At 42.9% G+C, this 18451-nt stretch overlaps 1 protein-coding gene across 1 annotated transcript in view; it reads right to left on the bottom strand.

Annotated features, from left to right (window-relative positions):
- The window catches only part of pikfyve (phosphoinositide kinase, FYVE finger containing), a 41713-nt gene that overhangs the window by 10557 nt on the left and 12705 nt on the right, over positions 1-18451 (bottom strand). The window contains 24 exon segments of the mRNA XM_032515167.1: positions 461-541; positions 1429-1524; positions 3173-3293; positions 4771-4954; positions 6153-6249; positions 7834-7988; positions 8076-8184; positions 9417-9530; positions 9723-9901; positions 10188-10359; positions 10643-10714; positions 10804-10904; positions 11931-12335; positions 12707-13575; positions 13682-13808; positions 14285-14425; positions 14516-14623; positions 14725-14799; positions 14956-15136; positions 15468-15597; positions 15969-16031; positions 16163-16327; positions 16562-16709; positions 17260-17371. Coding sequence (XP_032371058.1) covers positions 461-541; positions 1429-1524; positions 3173-3293; positions 4771-4954; positions 6153-6249; positions 7834-7988; positions 8076-8184; positions 9417-9530; positions 9723-9901; positions 10188-10359; positions 10643-10714; positions 10804-10904; positions 11931-12335; positions 12707-13575; positions 13682-13808; positions 14285-14425; positions 14516-14623; positions 14725-14799; positions 14956-15136; positions 15468-15597; positions 15969-16031; positions 16163-16327; positions 16562-16709; positions 17260-17371 — 4005 coding nt within the window.

Below are 18451 nucleotides of genomic sequence, written 5' to 3'. Positions count from 1 at the left end.
ATGCGCCCGGCGCACGGACCCTTTTTTTTGCAGTTAAACTAGCAAAAGTGGATTTGAACACGCCCTAAATACACCTTCACGCCGTGCGCTTCGATCATTAAAATAGGGCCCGTGGTGTTTCTTTATTTCAAATCATCAATAACCAGTTAAAGGTTACTTTAAATAAAACTACAGAAGCCTTGACTTTTATATGACAAAGGCCAAAAAAACGTCTATTTCTTCTTTCTTTGTGTTGTTTTATCCTGGTAATTTACAGCTTATACTCTCTTCAACCGAGGATTTTAACGGCTCTTTGTTGTTTTAGGTGAAGCACTTTGTATGAAGTATATAGAATATAAAATTGTACTCAGGTATATAAAAGTACCTAAAATTTGTACAGTAAGTTAAGCACTTTAGTAAATGTACTTAAGTTTCTTTCCACCACACACTCCTGAGAGATTTAAACGTGTATCTTGTGTACCTGATGACCTGTGGAGTCTCCTCCCCGCCTGTGTTAGACGCCCTGGACAGATCATCCAGCGCTGTTTTATACTCCTTACAGCTGGGGGGCAAGACACGACAAAATAACACCATGTTGAAATAGGACATTCATGAAGCTGCAGAGAGAGAGAGAGAGAGAAAGAGAGAGAGAGAAGAGAGAGAGAGAGATGAGAGAGAGAGAGAGAGACAGAGAGATAGAGAGACAGAGAAAGAGAGAGACCGACAGAGAGAGAGAGACAGAGAGAGAGAGAGAGAGAGAGAGAGAGGAGACAGAGAGAGAGAGAGACAGGAGACAGAGGAGACAGACAGAGAGAGAGAGACAGACAGACAGAGAGAGAGACAGAGACGAGAGAGAGAGACAGCAGACAGAGACAGAAAGAGAGACAGACAGAGAGAGAGAGACAGGAGAGACAGAGAGAGAGAGACAGAGAGAGAGACAGAGAGAGAGAGACAGACAGACAGAGAGAGAGACAGACACAGACAGACAGAGAGAGAGACAGGAGAAGGAGACAAGACAGACAGAGAGGAGAGAGAAGACAGACAGAACAGACAGACAGAGAGAGAGACAGGAGAAGAGACAGCAGCAGAGAGAGAGAGAGAGAGAGAGACGACAGACAGACGACAGAGAGAGAGAGAGAGAGAGACAGAGAGGACGACAGACGACAGAGAGACAGAGAGAGACAGAAGACAGACAGAGAAGAGAGAGAGACAGACAACAGACAGACAGACAGAGAGGAGAGAGAGAGGACAGAGACAGACAGACGACAGACAGACAGAGAACAGACAGACAGAAAGAAGAGAGAGACAGAGAGACAGAGAGAGAGAGAGACAAGAGACAGACAGACAGACAGAGAGAGAGAGAGAGAGACAGAGAGAGAGAGAGAGACAGACAGACAGAGAGAGAGAGAGAGGAGAGAGAGAGAGAGAGAGAGAGGAGGCGGCTGTCACCTGAGAGCGAAGGCTATGATGGAGCTCGGCTCTCTCTCACACACTGCGATGGGAACGCGCTCGTGTTCGTACATCAGGTAGTGTTTGTCCGGGTCACTGAGAACACAGATCACATGACAGTCAGAGACAAACCAGCCCATACTTACATCTTTTTACTGCGTCAGCTGGCTCTTGTGAGTGATAATCGTCATTGTCTTTTGTCGTGTATGTGTAGGTATGTGTACTGATGTGTAGGTATGTGTAGGTATGTGTACTGATGTGTAGGTATGTGTAGGTATGTGTACTGATGTGTAGAAATGTGTAGGTATGTGTAGGTATGTGTAGGTATGTGTAGGTATGTGTAGGTATGTGTAGGTATGTGTAGGTATGTGTAGGTATGTGTAGGTATGTGTAGGAATGTGTAGGAATGTGTAGGAATGTGTAGGTATGTGTAGGTATGTGTAGGTATGTGTAGGTATGTGTAGGTATGTGTAGGTATGTGTAGGATGTGTAGGTATGTGTACGATGTGTAGGTATGTGTAGCTGATGTGTAGGTATGTGTAGGTATGTGTACTGATGTGTAGGTATGTGTAGGTATGTGTAGGTATGTGTAGGAATGTGTAGGTATGTGTAGGTATGTGTAGGTATGTGTAGGTATGGTAGGTATGTGTAGGTATGTGTAGGATGTGTAGGTATGTGTAGGTATGTGTAGGTATGTGTACTGATGTGTAGGTATGTGTAGGTATGTGTACTGATGTGTAGGTATGTGTAGGTATGTGTAGGTATGTGTAGGTATGTGTAGGTATGTGTAGGTATGTGTAGGTATGTGTAGGAATGTGTAGGTATGTGTACTGATGTGCTGTGTATATTTTTGTTTTGTTCATGCTTTTGTTACTTCTGTTAATTGCACTTTGTAAGATGTAGTTTTTAATGGTGCTACACAAATAAAGTTATTATTAAAATATGTCTTGATGATTTAAATTAAGCTCTGTGTCATCAGCTCGACAGTGCACCGGTGTCATGGAGGGAGGCCAAACCCTGTTCATCTCAGCACACTGCCCACACAAAGATGACACAGAGCTGGTTTAAAATCAGCACAGTATCCCTTTAACAACACGTAAGATATTAAATAAAGCATTAATTGTTAAATATCAATACATCAGATAAAGTATAAGCACTAGTATAACAAATGTTTACAAAAACAGCCCTCACCAGATTAAGTAAAAAATGATTTTTTTACATCTTTTCAGTATGGCGAGTATGAACACGATGAGCTACAAAACAATTTGATTAAAGAAGCGTTTAAAAATCAGACTAATGTTCTTTAAACACAAACGACCCTACAAAAGATTTAAATAACCTTATACCTTCCTAGCAAAAAAACATTGTTTATGTTCTGACCAAAGATTAAGTGAATAAGACGAAGAAGAAGAAGATTTTGAGCAAGCGTTCAGTGCCAATTATAATAATAATAATAATACATTTTATTTATAATGCCCTTTACATTTCAAAAGGAAATCTCAAAGTGCTACAGTTAATAGGGAGTTAAAAACAGTTTCCAGAGTACGATAACAATTGACAAGCAATAATAAAACACCATAAAACTCAAATTAAAACAATGACTGGTTAAAAGGCCTTTTGACCTAATAGTGTCTTTAGGCCCTTCTTAAAAGACTCCACAGGTTGTGGGGCCCTCGGGGACTCAATTGTACTTTCTTCACAGTTTTCCAGCACTCAGAGAGACCAGAGCGAGTGAGTCACTTACAACGGGAAGGGGATGGGGCTGTAGCTGTTGCCGGGCAGGAAGTTGGCGAGAATGGCTTTCATGGTGGACTTCTCCTTCACCTGGCTGTCGGTGGAGCCCAGCAGGTGTCCGTCAAACACATCTGACAACAAGCAGAGAAACTGTGCCGATCAGACACATAATCTAAAGGTCCCAACCTTTCTGATCTGAGGTAGCCCAACAAGGCTGTCAGATGAACTCACGTTCCCCGTCAACGATTCTCATGCAGCTCTCTTCCAAATGTTTTACACTATTCTTTTATGTAACAGTGGATATTGTTAATATATAAAGGTTGGTTATGACAAGCAATCGTACTTCTACTACTTAGTGTGAAGCTGAATGTTTCTACAGTTTATCGAGTACCCTGTGTGTCAGTGTGTGAGAGAGAGAGTGTGTGTTTGTTTGTATGTGAGTGTGTGTGTGTGTGGTGTGTTTGTATGTGTGAGAGAGAGTGTGAGTGAGAGAGAGAGAGTGTGTGTGTTTGTATGTGAGTGTGTGTGTGAGAGAGTGTGAGTGAGAGAGGGAGTGTGTGTGTTTGTATGTGAGTGTGTGTGTGAGAGAGTGTGAGTGAGAGAGGGAGTGTGTGTGTTTGTACGTGAGTGTGTGTGTGAGAGAGTGTGAGTGAGAGGGAGAGAGTGTGTGTGTGTAAGAGTAAGTGAGTGAGAGAGAGAGAGAGAGAGAGAGAGGTCTCTCAGAGTGACTGCAGGTCTCTCGGAGTGACTGCAGGTCTCTGGGAGTGACTGCAGGTCTCTCAGAGTGACTGCAGGTCTCTCGGTGTGACTGCAGGTCTCTCAGAGTGACTGCAGGTCTCTCGGAGTGACTGCAGGTCTCTGGGAGTGACTGCAGGTCTCTCCCAGTGACTGCAGGTCTCTCAGAGTGACTGCAGGTCTCTCGGTGTGACTGCAGGTCTCTCGGAGTGACTGCAGGTCTCTCGGAGTGACTGCAGGTCTCTCAGAGTGACTGCAGGTCTCTCGGAGTGACTGCAGGTCTCTGGGAGTGACTGCAGGTCTCTCCCAGTGACTGCAGGTCTCTCAGAGTGACTGCAGGTCTCTCGGAGTGACTGCAGGTCTCCCTGGTAAACTGACTGGGTTAAGATGAGTTCTTCTATGGTGAATGAAAGGCTTCATCCGACCAAGTAGGTTATTGAATCAAATCAAAGCATTGACGTCCATGCTGCTGCCAGTTCTGCTCTTGTTTACCTTTTTCTTCTTCTTCTTCTTCTAGTCTGGTAGCCTTTGCTAATTAGCGCCACCTCTGTCCAGGAGAAGACTGCTACTAGTGCCCACTAGTGACCACCGCGCATGTATGAACAGTTGGGTGCTCCATGACGTCAAACTGGCGCTCGACAGTTCGGGCGGCTGAGTATAACGCGTGCGAGAGGAGGAGGAGAGAGAGAGAGAGAGATGAGAGAAGAGAGAGAGAGAGAGAGAGAGAGAGAGAGAGGAGAGAGAGAGAGAGAGAGAGAGAGAGAGTGAGTGTGTGAGTGTGTGAGTGTGTGTGTGTGTGTGTGTGGGTGGTGTGTGTGTGTGTGTGTGTGTGTGTGTGTGTGGGTGTGTGGTGGTGTGTGTGTGTGTGTGTACCCTCTGGGATGCTGAGGGAGTCCTGCTCAGTGGAGGAGGGAACAGGTGTGAAAGGTTCAGCTCCAGGTTCTCCTGGAGACGACAGCATGGAGGAGTTGGAGGGCATTGGGCAGAGGTGGCGGTCCTCTTTGTCACCATTCTGAACCACAGGTGAGGGGTTACGGGGCGAGGAATCCAGCGCACTCTATTAAATAAATAAATACGTTATAAAATAAAAATAGGCAAGACCAATCCACCCAAAATTACACCTGAATGATCTCCACAAGGAAGCAGGTCTGTTCCAAACAAAAAAGAAGAAGCAGCAGAACAAAACACCAAGATATTTAATTGACCTTAAAGCAAGACAACGCAAAGCATCAAAACCTCACATTTGAGAAGCTGGAATGATCACATTTTTGCCTTTTCGCTTGAAAAATTACAATCAGTTGAACACATTGTTGCAGCTCTAAATTTGGTGACAGATTACCCTTTACCTTATTTTAGGACCATGGAGGATTTGTTTGAGCTGTACTTGTGAATCCTGACGTTCAAGATGTTTTGTAAGTGTAAAAACATTTGGGTTGATGGGCTCAGTGCTTTTCCCTCTGTGTGCTTGAATTTTACAAACTGTAAAAGGTTCAACAGTGGAAACCAAGTTATAGACGATATTGAGTGTTACTTTCAGTTCCTTTTCTCTGACAGTACAGATAAGGACAGAGAGCGTGAGGAGAGATAGAGAGGTTTGACACGCAAAGATCCCTGAATCCAACCAGGATGTTGCGGTTATAGGACACGAGTCTTAGTATTCTGATCAAAGAAAGCGATCCAGCAATTGTCCGCAGGGATTTGTGTGATGTTCAATTGTGTTCTTTAACTCCCCCAATGTAGCGCAAGTAAATCTTATATTTCACAATTATTGTTTTGCGTCAGATCGTTTAAAGATCTCAACGTTTCCGGCAGCACTTGAAGTCAGCTTCATTTCACGGAGAAAGAAAGAAAGAAAGAAAATAGACGCTCTGCCCCCGATCAAAATGAATGGGAAGACCTGCATTTTCGCCAGATTGTCTGATGACTGAGTGTGTGTGTGTGTGTGTGTGTGTGTGTGTGTGTGTGTGTGTGTGTGTGTGAACGCAGCTTTAACCACCTTAGCCACTAGGGCGCCCTGTCCGGTTTACTTTCTCAAATTTGAGGATGTATGGCAGAAACCTGCTTACGAGTATACTGTACATGGCCAAGAACTCGGCTTTCTCCTAGCCGGTAAACACTACTTTTGTCTAATAGTTCGATAACAGAAACCAGGTTCCTTGATTTAATGCCGTGAAAGAAATCCGGTTCCTAGTAAAACACTGACAGTGACCCAATTACCTGACTGAATGTAAATGCAATAAAATGGTGTCACCAACCTTGCTGTCGTCAGCGGCCGTCTGTCTGTGCCTGCCCGGGCTGGGAGGGACGGACAGACGCTTCCTGCCTTTCTCTTGCTGGAACAAGTCCTGCAGCCTGGAAGGGAAAGAAGCGACAGAGTGAGGACTAAAGACGAGTTTAAAAGCCTGGTTTTCCCTTCCAATATATTAAAAAACTGAAATAATGTGACGCCATACAGATCATCTCTTACAGCTTAATTACAGCTTTAAAAAAACATAAGTACTTGAAGAAGAAGGAAGTTCCTGCAACTTGCTGTTACGTTATATATATATATATATATATATATATATATTTTGTGTTTGTGGGTCTTTAATGTCTCAGCTAGCGTTTAACCGAATTAGCTGTTAGCTAAACTAGCCGTTAGCTTTCCGGTGGAGGCTAACAGCAGACCACTACTGTGGAACAGATCGTGCAGTGCCGTAAATCCCTGGTAAATCCTCGCACATCAGGATTATCATCTGCGCTTGCGCTAACATATTGCACATGCGCAGAACGGATCGTGCAGGCAGGACGGATCGTGTACCGACAAAGGAAGTGCTTTTAGCATTCAATAAGATCTGACAGCGTCTTGTCGATTATCCTAACATCCTCATCCCCAAGTCCACTTTACAGAAGTCGTATTGGTGTTTTTTTTTCCTATTAGTTTATTTCTATTTTTTTTATTTAGCTTTCTTTTATCATTTTTTGGTTTACTTTATTTGTCACGGAAATTTGTTGTGCAGCAGTTGCAGTACGCAGTAGGAAAGAGTCCAAATACATGACTGTTGCCGCAGGTTTCACCAAGTAAAATGTAAGACTTTTGAAGACCATTATGAATGAAATTTAAGACTTACTGTATATCACAACATCATTCAAAAAAACTTCCCTTTCCCGAGCCACATCAACCAGCTCCGACTGGGGGATCCCGAGGCGTTCCCAGGCCAGGTTGGAGATATAATCTCTCCACCTAGTCCTGGGTCTTCCCCGAGGCCTCCTCCCAGCTGGACGTGCCTGGATCACCTCCCTAGGGACCCCCCCAGGAGGCATCCTTACCAGATGCCCGGACCACCTCAACTGGCTCCTTTTGATGTGAAGGAGCAGCGGCTCTACTCCGAGCTCCTCTCGGATGACTGAGCTTCTCACCCTATCTCTAAGGGAGACGCCAGCCCCCCTCCTGAGGAAACCAGACCCCCTCCTGAGGAAACCAGACCCCCTCCTGAGGAAACCAGACCCCCTCCTGAGGAAACCAGCCCCCCCTCCGGAGGAAACCAGCCCCCCCTCCTGAGGAAACCCATTTCGGCCGCTTGTACCCAAAGCTGAAGAATAAAATCTGTTTTCTGTCTGTGGTAGGCCTACACTCCGAAAGAATCTCGCAAGAATAACACAAAAGCTGATTGGCTGCAATTTAAGTTGCATGTTGGCCTCATTTGTAGGAGAAATACAGCAAATTATATTTTGAATAACGAAAGAAATTTCTTTTAAAAACACGGAATCAAAAAAAAAAATTAATCTAATTTAGAGGTAGCCTTTCATAGACGTAGGAAAATTAAGACCATTTTAACCCCCCAGAGATACAGGAGTCAATTACAGGTAAGTGTCTTTATTCTTTTTTTCCTGTCATATCCATAAATAAATAACATCCAATAAATTTCATTAAAGGAAGTCGTAAGTGATTCTGACCTGCTGTTCCAGGACTGTAACATCTCACACAGACTCTGCTTCTTCATCACTAGCGACTCCAGAACCACCTGCACCTGCTGAGGAGAATCCAGACTGCAGGCTTGTAGTCGCGCCTGAAGTTTTTCGTTCCAGCTCCGCAGCTCTGCCTCTTCCATCTGCCCACAGTCAAACAGAAACCCCACCATGAGTCTGGAAACACCACTGAACCGAGACACGACACATGTCGACACAAATAAACCCACGTCTTTCTGAGCAAAGAGGTCCTCCATCTTTTCCTCTCGCGTCTTGCTGAAGGTGTCCGTCTTTAGGGAGGTGAGGCGGTCGTCTATGGCCAGGTACACCTGACTCACTCTGAGGAAGGAGCAGACGGAAACAACGGACAACAAAGAATCAAAAACCACTGAATGAGCGGGTTGTAATCCATTAGAATAGATTAATAGCTTAAACTACCTGTGGACTGGGAACAACTGAAACTATTCGTGGACTGAAAAGCCTTTGAATTCAAAGTCTATACATGTTATTTATGTAGAGTTCTGTATTTCTATCCCACTTTCTGTAATTGTTGTATTTTTATATTTCTATTGTTATTTCTCGCCTGAAACTCTCAATTACTAATCTGTCTTATTTTTGTCAAGCGAGCGTAAAACTTCAGTCATTTCAAGTCAGGAACATCTTATTTACAGTGTGTATGCCCAAAATTACAAATGTAAAGCTGCAATGATCAGTTGATTGATTAATTAGCTACTTTGATAATCGCTTAATTTTTGGAAGTCATATTTAAAGCAACAAAAAACAACAACTAAATATTCTCTGGTGGCAGTGCTCTATTGTGATGATTTCCTGTTTTTAATAATAAATAATATCTTTCAGTTCGGGACTGTTGGTCCGACAAAATGAGACACGTTAAGATGATCAATTGACCTTTTTCACAGTGTTAGAGAGAAAATAACAAAAAGAATGGTTAGTTTCAGCCTTAACTCAAAGGGCGTACACTTATAGTCCTCGATACCCTCTCAATATCAAGATATCAACAACTACAGACATATTGCCATGAAACTTCCTGACACATTCATACTCCACAGAGGATGAAACGGTGATGGTCATGTCTTTTCCCCCCCATTGTTTTGCTTTCATTGCTAGCCGATCCTTAATCATACCCTTGACTTGAGACTCCTTGCCATAGTGGCCTACTGTAGCCAGAGGAATCCAGTTTGAGATGAGCAGGTATATATTACTGGCTAAATTAAGCCGTGTCACATCTGTGTCAGTGTATATCAACTGACGTTAGAAACGAGACACGCCAGAGATGTATTTGGGGTTTTGAGAAACTAAATTAAAAGGGGCCCTGTTAAAATAAAAGTACGTTGATTTAAAAAAAAAAAATAGCAGACACAGCAGAGTTTAAAAGATTAATTACAGTAATACCTCGCTGTGCTACTATTTGAAGCCATTCTAAGGTACAGACACCACATGTAGATGATAAGCCTGGCTGTCATCTACAGCTGCATGGCACGAGCAGATTGATGTTCACGTCTATGTGGTCTTTCATCTTATATCATCTATATATGAGCTATATTATTTACTTTAGAGAGAAGTCCTTCAGGTCCTGCTGCAGGTTGGTTTTAGAAGGTCCCAGGTTCCTGATGAAGATCTTGGGACGAGGAAGACAAATCTCCAACAGTCGCACAGAAGTGAAGCTAAGAAGGCGAGAGACGGGAAAACTCTGTGTCAAGACTAATTCAAGAAATCATTGTACACAACATGTGCTCTTCTCCACCTGTGGAAGTATCCAGATCTGTTACTTTAGCTAAAAAGGAAGGTTTTTGACCATATAAATACGTCTTTGGTCTAATTCAGCGGTAGGTGAAGGAAGGATAGAGCGGACCAACCTGAAGGAAGCTACCATCTGGTTGTATGAGAAGTACTGGTGGTAGTCTTTGTGGATGGAGTGTCCGCAGGGCTCCGCATTAGCCCTTCTGGTGTACTGGTGGCCGTAGAAACGGAGCTCCAGGTATTTGGCAAAAGACATGGACCACGAGTCGTTGGACAGCGGCACCACTGGTGTCACCTTAAAATAGGAGGCAGAGATTGAGTGTAACAGAGGGAAGTCTAGCCTGATTATCAGACATCATGTATTCACAATTAAAATAACAAATATAATGTGGTCAGAATGAAGTAATATAAAGACAGACAGAGAATCCTTGTATTGTAATTTGATTTTTTTGAAAAAACGTGTATAAACCCAGCAAGGTATCTGATCAGAAACTCAAAGTTAAGTATCAAAGAACATTATCTTTGGTACTGGGACTGAAACTCCATGGTGAAGTTAAATATTATGTTGTGTTGCTGCTGACCTGTTTGCAGATGCGACACCAGGAGTAGTTGAGAATTGTGTGCTGATAACCAGGCACGGGGGAGTCCAGCTCCTTTAACACGATCTGCACACAGCCGCTGCCGTGCACAAACCGACGGATGTGGTGCACCATGGGAGTCTCACAGAACATGCTGGGGCACTGGTAGGAAGGCCTGGAGAAAACAAATGCACGCACACGCAGGTAAAGCAAACTTGGAGGCTTACTTGGAATGAACTGAACTAACAGTTGTCAAAGCTACCTATTTACATACATTTCAAAAAAAAGTATAAAAGCCAATAAACATTTTCAAATCTGACTTCACATTTTTTTCTACACATTTGACAATGATTTAACTACAATCTCGGCCCCTAGAGCTCCAAATCAGTCACTGCGTTTCTGAATAAAGCATATGAATGTCATACAAACACATACATTTTAAAGTTATTTTGTCCTACCTAAAACAATATCGCTCCAAGAATACACCGAGCGAGAGGTCGTTCTTGCCGTAGAACTCCATTGTGACAATCCTGTTGAGAAACAACGGGAATAAATACAAATTCATTAAAAAACAAGGAATAAGATTCTTTATTAATGCGCTCCACACGAAGGGGTTTACCATGGGCTGACGCAGGGATTGGGCGCATTGTTGGACTGAGCTGACGAACTGCTGAACAGCACACACAGTCTCTGATGGTTGACGGGGTTCAGACAGTCCAGCTGAGGACGACAAACACAAACGCATCAAAAGTAAGATACAAGTAGAGACACAGAGCCCCGTTAATGAACACAGCTTACTCATGGTTTCCCTCACAAATGAATAACCAGAGATGGGGGATGCTCAAGCCGAGCAGATCTAGTCTGAAACCTGTGCTGGTTTAAAAAGAACACAACCTCCAACTAAGAGGGTCAAAAGGGCAAAAATGCCCCAAGAAATGCCTCTAAAAAAGTGATCGAGGGGCAAATAAATATATGAACATTTACCAGATTAGTAACTAAGTAGTCTAATTTCCTAATTCTACATTAAACCATTTCATTTTTATTTAATTAATTGAATTTAGTAGCTTCTTAGTCTCACACACTCACACAAACAGCGCTGTTACATATAAATGCACCATAAATAGCAATAGTTGGCTTTTTATTTACTCATGTTGCACAATGTGGTGATTACTGTATGCATTTTAATCTGGAAGCCTTTTACATTGAAACACAGCATCTTTATGCACCAATTACTCTTTCCATATCAAATCCGGTCTTTCCTTCAGGACAGTAATTTTCCTAGAATAGTTTTTGTTTTTAAAGTTCCTGTCATAATTTCCAGAAGTCAAGGGTGGTGACTTCTTGAAATTGCTTGTTTTGTCTGAACTGTCCACAATGATATTGAAAATTACACAGATATAAAATATTGTCATTTTTGCTTGATAAATGACTCGTAATTTTCGTTGTGATGAAGCACTTTTTTATGAGTGGGTGTCCCTGTTTTGTTTGCAGGTGAGGCGATACACACTAATGGTTTCACACTACTCAACGGATCTCCAGGTGGCTGTAATGTGACAAGAAACGCAGCAATGCACCAATAACAGCATTAAAGAAGATGACTGCTAGTAATCAAAGATTAATGAATTTCAAATATTTTATAGGGACGGAAACAATATTGTTTTGGTGAGTAACACCGAATGTAAAGATAACTTTTGTTTGTTTATAAGAACAGCATCATTAATGAAAAGTTATCTCAACGCTGCTCACCTTGGGGGTCCAGCTCAAATCATTCAGTTTGCTCGGCTTCTCCTCTTCACTGTCAGCCTTCACTAGCAGCTTCATCTGTGCGTCCACCGCTCTGCTCTGGACACTTACAGGAGCTGCAGCGCTAGGAGCGTTGAAGGGTTCGGAGGCTTCCCTCTGCCGGATACGACCTCCCTTTGCTCTGTAGTCAGCCAGCATCTTGGCCAGATCCTGGCTGCCGTTCAGCTGCTCTATAATGCGGGTGCTGGTAAGACTGTGGGAGGGCAGGACATCGATGAGCTTCGGCTGTGAAGCGCCGTTGGTCTGTCCACTAACCAGAGAGGAGGGGGCAGAGTCTTTGAGCAGCTGTCGTTTTCGGCGTCCGTCCAGTTCCTTGAAGTCCTTGTTTAGGAGAGGAGATAGGTAGACCTGCGGGACAGGGAAAACACAGATGAGCATGGTACAAATAATAAAAACATCTAGGAAACACTGCCTTAATAACGCAGTCCAAAGCTGCAGCAATTCATCTTCTGGGAAATTAAATACTTCCATGTAAATATTTTGCTAACAGATTAATTGTCAGTCAGTTCAAAAGCTAAAAAGCCAAAGATTGCTGTTTCCTACCTATCAAATGTCAAGATTTTCTACTTTCTTGTTTTTTTTTTAAATGATTGTAACATGAATGTCTTTGGGTTTTGTACTGTTGGTCAAACAAAACAACACATTTGAAGACAACCAGCTGGACTCGGAGAACCTGGGATGAACATTTCATTAAAAACTACAACAGCATAGCTAGGTACCTGTTCGGGGAAGTAATCCCTGCTGGGGCAGAGCATGCCAGCAGGCATGAGCAGAAATGGTTCTTTAAATGTGACAAAGGGGGAAATGCACAGGATGATGTCCTTAAGCTCCTGCTTAAAAACAGCAGAGATGGACTTCAGACGGTCATCGGTTGAAGCCACCTGCTCGGCCACAAACATCCCCGTATCGTCCTGCAGAGGGTCTCGGAACAACCGCGGAGTAGTGGTAGTCTCTGAACTTTCCCCGTCATCCATATCATGTGAATCCCCCTTCAATAGGCTTCCCTCTGCCCCCGACTCACCCTCAGATGCTATGAGAGTGCTTGAGCTCATCTCCTCGTCCTTCTCCATGAGGAATGGAGGGGAGACAGGCAGAGGCGGTGAAAGGGTACTGGAAAATGGTGAGGAGGTCTTTGTGTCTGCGATTCCAGTGTCCTCTTCTAGGACAGAGGAATGTAAGTTGGGGTTCGGATCGTCTTGGAGAGTGTCTATATCTCCATTTTTGGATGAAGACTCAGACAGAAACCCTTCCTCCTCAGCTTGTCCTCCAAGTGCAGAGTCTTCAGTTGCCGCCGTTTTCTCCTGACTCTCTCCATTTGTCTCTTTCCCTCTCCTCTTTCCATCCTCCTCATCCACAGAGGCACCCTCCAGCAGGCAGGGGAACGAGGTGCTCTGGGACAAACTGGGCGGCATGGCAAACTCATCCATGAGGAAAGAGATCTCCAGCTGGGAGTGGTATGCCACACACACCATCAGCATGATGATCTCCTTCACCCTGGCCAGCTCGTACTCTGAGGCACCACGCAGTTTGATGGAGCATCCAAGATGAGGAGGACAACCCTCAAAGAACATCAGAGTCTTCACTTCATCTGGAAGGATGGAAGAAGAAAAAACAACCATCAGGATTAGTTCTATAGGGTGTAGTTACAGTATCTCACAGTAGAATTCATTGAGAGAAGGAGGTGTGCTTCCTACTATTGGCCAAGGTGAAGGGCTGCATGTAGAACTTGAGGCAGGTTCCCAGACGAGGTTTGGTGAGGAGCTGGTCCATGGACATCACCAGGTCTCCCTGGGTCATACGACTCACCCTGTCCAAGACTTGCTAAATCGAAGAAGAAGAAAAAGGAAAAGTGATTAACGTTGGCAAAAACACTGTAGCCATGACCTTCGTTTAATGCTGATTATAATTTAATTTATTCTGTTTTACATGCCTCATGTTTGATTAAATCTGTGTTTATTAAAAAACAACTATATGAATGAATGTATGATATGTGAACACGTGTTACCTGTAACCTACATTTTGGAGCAACAGAGGGCAGCGCCGCCATTAAAGCGGAACCAAAATGCATTGTCATTTGGTGCGGTAGATACCGATCGTTTAGGAATCGGAGCCATATTAGCACGATTATATTATATTATTTAAGTGTGTTATGTTGTATAATGACAGAATGAAACCAAAACCAAGAGGAGGCCATGAAACAAAAGGATAGCTAAATGTTAACTGAAAACTTAGAACTCTGTATCAAGAATTAGTTATTATTATTGTTAATTTAATAGTTGTTCCAATACTATACTGACCGATTTGACGTTGATGACCAGTGTGATGCCGTGCTCCAGCAGCATGTCCTGAGCGATACGAGACACCGTCTTCTCCACTAACACCAGGGTAGGACGCACGTCTACTATGCGCTGCACATAGTTCTTCAAAAACTCTCGTTCCTGAGGGAGAGACAAAGAAAAATCATTTCTAAGTGTCAGAAAAGTACAGAAAATGCACAAAGGGTTTACTTTAGTTAGTGATTTACTGACCTGTAGCACAATGGGGTCGATGCAGGAAAACTTGGTCTCCTCCCTGTAAAGATACTCTATGGAGCACTTCAGCAGCAGGATTTTGGGGTTCTTGATGTAGGGGTTCATCTGATTACAGGTCAGACAAATATCAGGATTTCAGTTCAATATCAACACTTCCAACACAAGCTGTTCTATCGGTATTTTAACTAATAAGAACTTGAGCGCACCTTCTTGTGGGCAATGTTCTTGGTGCATACAAAGCCGTTTACCACCGCCGAGTCAAACTTCCTGCCTCCAGAAATCTGAAGCGCAAATGGAGATTAAGTTATGCTTCTGACACCACCTGAAGCAGATGGTCAGCTAATTAAACGTTCCCTATGCACAATTAAATGAACGTGTATAATTTCAAAGAGTGACACTTGACTACAGTTTTGACTGATTTGATGATGGTGTCTGACCTTCTTGATGTGGACCAGCTGCCGGATGTCCATGTCGTCATCGCAGTTGCGAACGTCGGGCCGTACTGTCTGGACCACCTGTCGAACCACGGGTACAATAATGTCCCGCCAGGACAGAGACAAGGACTCGCTGTAGAGCAGCTGCTGCAGCAGCGCCATCATGTGGCCGTGGTTGGCAGAGCTGGACACACGGAGACAGAGCAGCAGATGGTTAGACGAAAAAAAAAAAACAGTGGTTACTCACAGAAACATTTCTCAAGTTACCATCATGTTGAAGGTTTGTTGCTCTGTGGAGACCACATGTTATTTTTGTGTCTCTGCAAACTTCAGGTAGTGTTTTCTTCTTAATGAAGAGAAGTGCTAAATAATCTTGACCTTTTGGCAATTTTAAGGGGGCATTTATACTATTTCTGACATTTTATAGACTAAATAAGTAGGAGAGAAACTACCAAAGCTATCTACTATGATGTATAATCTCACTGGACATTAACAGAGGTATTATCTCCACTCACAGCAGCCTCTCCATGGCCTTCCTCTCTCCGTTCTCCTCTCTGAGCTGATCCAGAGAGCTGTGGTGCCAACCCAGTGGAGTAAACAGCATCTCTTTGGCCTTCTCCTCCACCCGACGGTTGAACAGAGACTCTGCAGTTATGTGAAATCAGGAGGAGCGAGCAGGTTTGCTTAATCAATCAAACTTTATTTGTAAAGCACTTTTCATACAAGGGTCATGCAACACAAAGTGGTTCACATTTTAAAAGCAGAGACAGTAGCTATGTCCCAATTCAGGGGCTGCAACCTCCAAAAGCTGCAGGACATAGCTAATGTCATTCCCATCCTCCTCCACAAACACACGCACGCACGCACGCACGCACGCACGCACGCAGGTAATTAAAGCTTGAGGTGAGGAAACATCATCATGAACCAGCATAAAACAAGCAAAACCCAAACCTTAACTGGTTAGGCAATTCAAAATTTTGTATGAATAAATCAATAAGGAAGTGCAGAGCACCTACCTCTGATGAAGGCATCACTTATAACAATATTCTGTCCTCCATCCTCAGATAAAAGATATTCAGCTGAAAGAGGAGAGCGAGCTTGTTAGAGGTTGTAGACTTTAGTGTATTATACACATCTAATCACTTATTAAAAACAAGTGTGTGAAAAAAGGTGAGAGCGAGACGGACATATTGTGTATGGTAACATTTACCCTTCTGGTCAGCAGCAGAAGGCACGTGTGGATACTTGGACTGTTTCTTGATGTGGAAGTTGACATTGTTTTGCTCCATGTTGAGGTTGATAGAGGCAGCTGAGTCACTGTCCACAACTGACTGGAAACTGCTGACAGATGTTCTCTTGCTGGGGCTGGCAGAGTCTGGACAGAGAGACACATGTCAGTGAGATGCGGCTGGGATTTTAACTCACAGAAAACAAAGCAAAGCTACTTGTACAGAGAGCATCGCTAGGTTTTTACTGAGTCTTGTTAATTGCGGTTTGTTTTGTGTGAATGCGTCGTCAGGATTGGTCCTAAATTTCATTGTGCAATGTTGTGCAATGACATTAAAGTAATTCTATATATTTTTTAAAGCATAAGACATGCGATACATACTGGGCATGGTGTACTCGCTCTCGTCTGCGAGCTGCTCTGTGTCGCTGTCATCAAACTTGATGTCCTTGAACCAGGACGGCTCTGAATGTCCCTCTACGGAGTTCACACTATCGCTGTCTGGAGACGGCGTTTCTGAGAACTCTGTACTCTAGAGACCCAAGAGAGAGATGTCATCAGCATTAGTGATATCTCCTCTCGTGTTATCAGAAGACCCCGTTGAATCAATCAATATCAACACGTGATCTGTTTGAGTATGTTGCGGCAAATACAAAACAATTTGGTGATTTGAAAGGATTCTTTTCCAGTGCGCCCAGTGTTTACACATAAGCCTGCACAATTCAGGGAAATATATGAATTACACATTTTTAGCTTAGAATTTATATCATGATTTTTTCTCACAAAGTTTAATGTTTATTGCACACATACACCATGACAAAACAAATTGGCAGTACCAAACATATATATTAAACATATATATATATTTTATAGCACATAATCTATAGCAGATTGCGCATCACCACAAGCCTGTAAACATAGAGGCTTCAATGAAGAGAAGAGGGAGCATTTCAGCGCATTACTTTTTTTTTTTTTAGTACTGTTTGTAATGCAGTCGGCTCCTAAAATCAAATTAGAATCAAAATCATAAAAAAAAATAAAAGATTAATCTTGCAGGCCTGTTAACGCATCACAAATGTTACCTGGAGCGGGCGGTAGAGAGCATACTCATCCCTGAACAGCTGGTCGTTGTGTGTGACGCAGTCCAACCAGCGACCATCCACCAATGCCTGGCCAATGGCAATGGCCTGTGCCCTGCAACACACAAACATCAGGACGGGAGGGGGTGACAGGAAAAGATAATTTAACTTACACCTGAAGTGCCCATGGCATCTGGAAAGTACGAGAGATATAAAAACATTTGTGATCTTAAATCTGCACGATGTACTATGATTAAGTTCATCTGTAAACAAGAGACAGCATACTTATATCTAACTAACTAACAAAACAACTAAGTAGGAAAGCAACACTTTGGCCAGCACAAGAGACATCTAACTAACTAACTAACTAACTAACTAACTAACTAACTGACTAACTAACTAACTAACTAACTAACTAACTCATTACAAAACTGGGTCAAAGTTTAAAAAGTAGGCCTGATGGACAGGATGAGCCCATATATGATACCATTCTCTGCATAGGAAAAAAACCTTTTGGCCAGCACAAGGCACGTTGGCAGATGATCAATATGTACCAGCAAGAAATCATATTTATTCTGTAATGTTAAAGCAGAAGTTCAGCATTTTGAGAAATAAGCTTGTTTGTTTTTTGGCAGACATTTAGGCAAGAAGATCAATACAAACTTCACATCTCTTTGCTAAATATGAAGCAACGGACTGCAACCGATCGGAGCATAAATTAGCATAAATCAGGAAGTTATTTTATTGTCTCCTTTGGGAGAACGCTTCTTGGAGAAAGGGACCAGACATTAAATAAGAAAACATCCAAAAATCCGTCTAAGATAAAAACAACAACCAGCCAAGAGCAATTCAGCCCACCTAGAGCTACAGAAATTAATTCAGAAATTCAAAGGCATTCATCTTAAAACATACACACTTAAGAACACAAATTACATCCAAAACATGTCACCTTACATGTTTACAAGCGCACACCTGCTGAGTGCCTCCCTACAGTATCTTTCTGTCTATCTTCCAGGAGTTGTCCATTGATTAGTTTAACTGGCACAGGAACAATCGCATCAGCTTAAAGCTCCAGCTTTATCTTTAACACTTTAAAAGCACTTTAAAATACCTTTATTTGATGCCATTTTGCTTACTCAGTCTACCATATAATCATTGACTATTCTTTGTCTGTATTTCTTGTGTGCTTACTTGC

Source organism: Etheostoma spectabile, chromosome 5 (genome assembly GCF_008692095.1).
Source record: "Etheostoma spectabile isolate EspeVRDwgs_2016 chromosome 5, UIUC_Espe_1.0, whole genome shotgun sequence".
Taxonomy (NCBI): domain Eukaryota; kingdom Metazoa; phylum Chordata; class Actinopteri; order Perciformes; family Percidae; genus Etheostoma; species Etheostoma spectabile.
The sequence above is the reverse complement of the archived record's forward strand: the minus strand, read 5'-3'. Positions and strand labels throughout refer to the sequence as shown.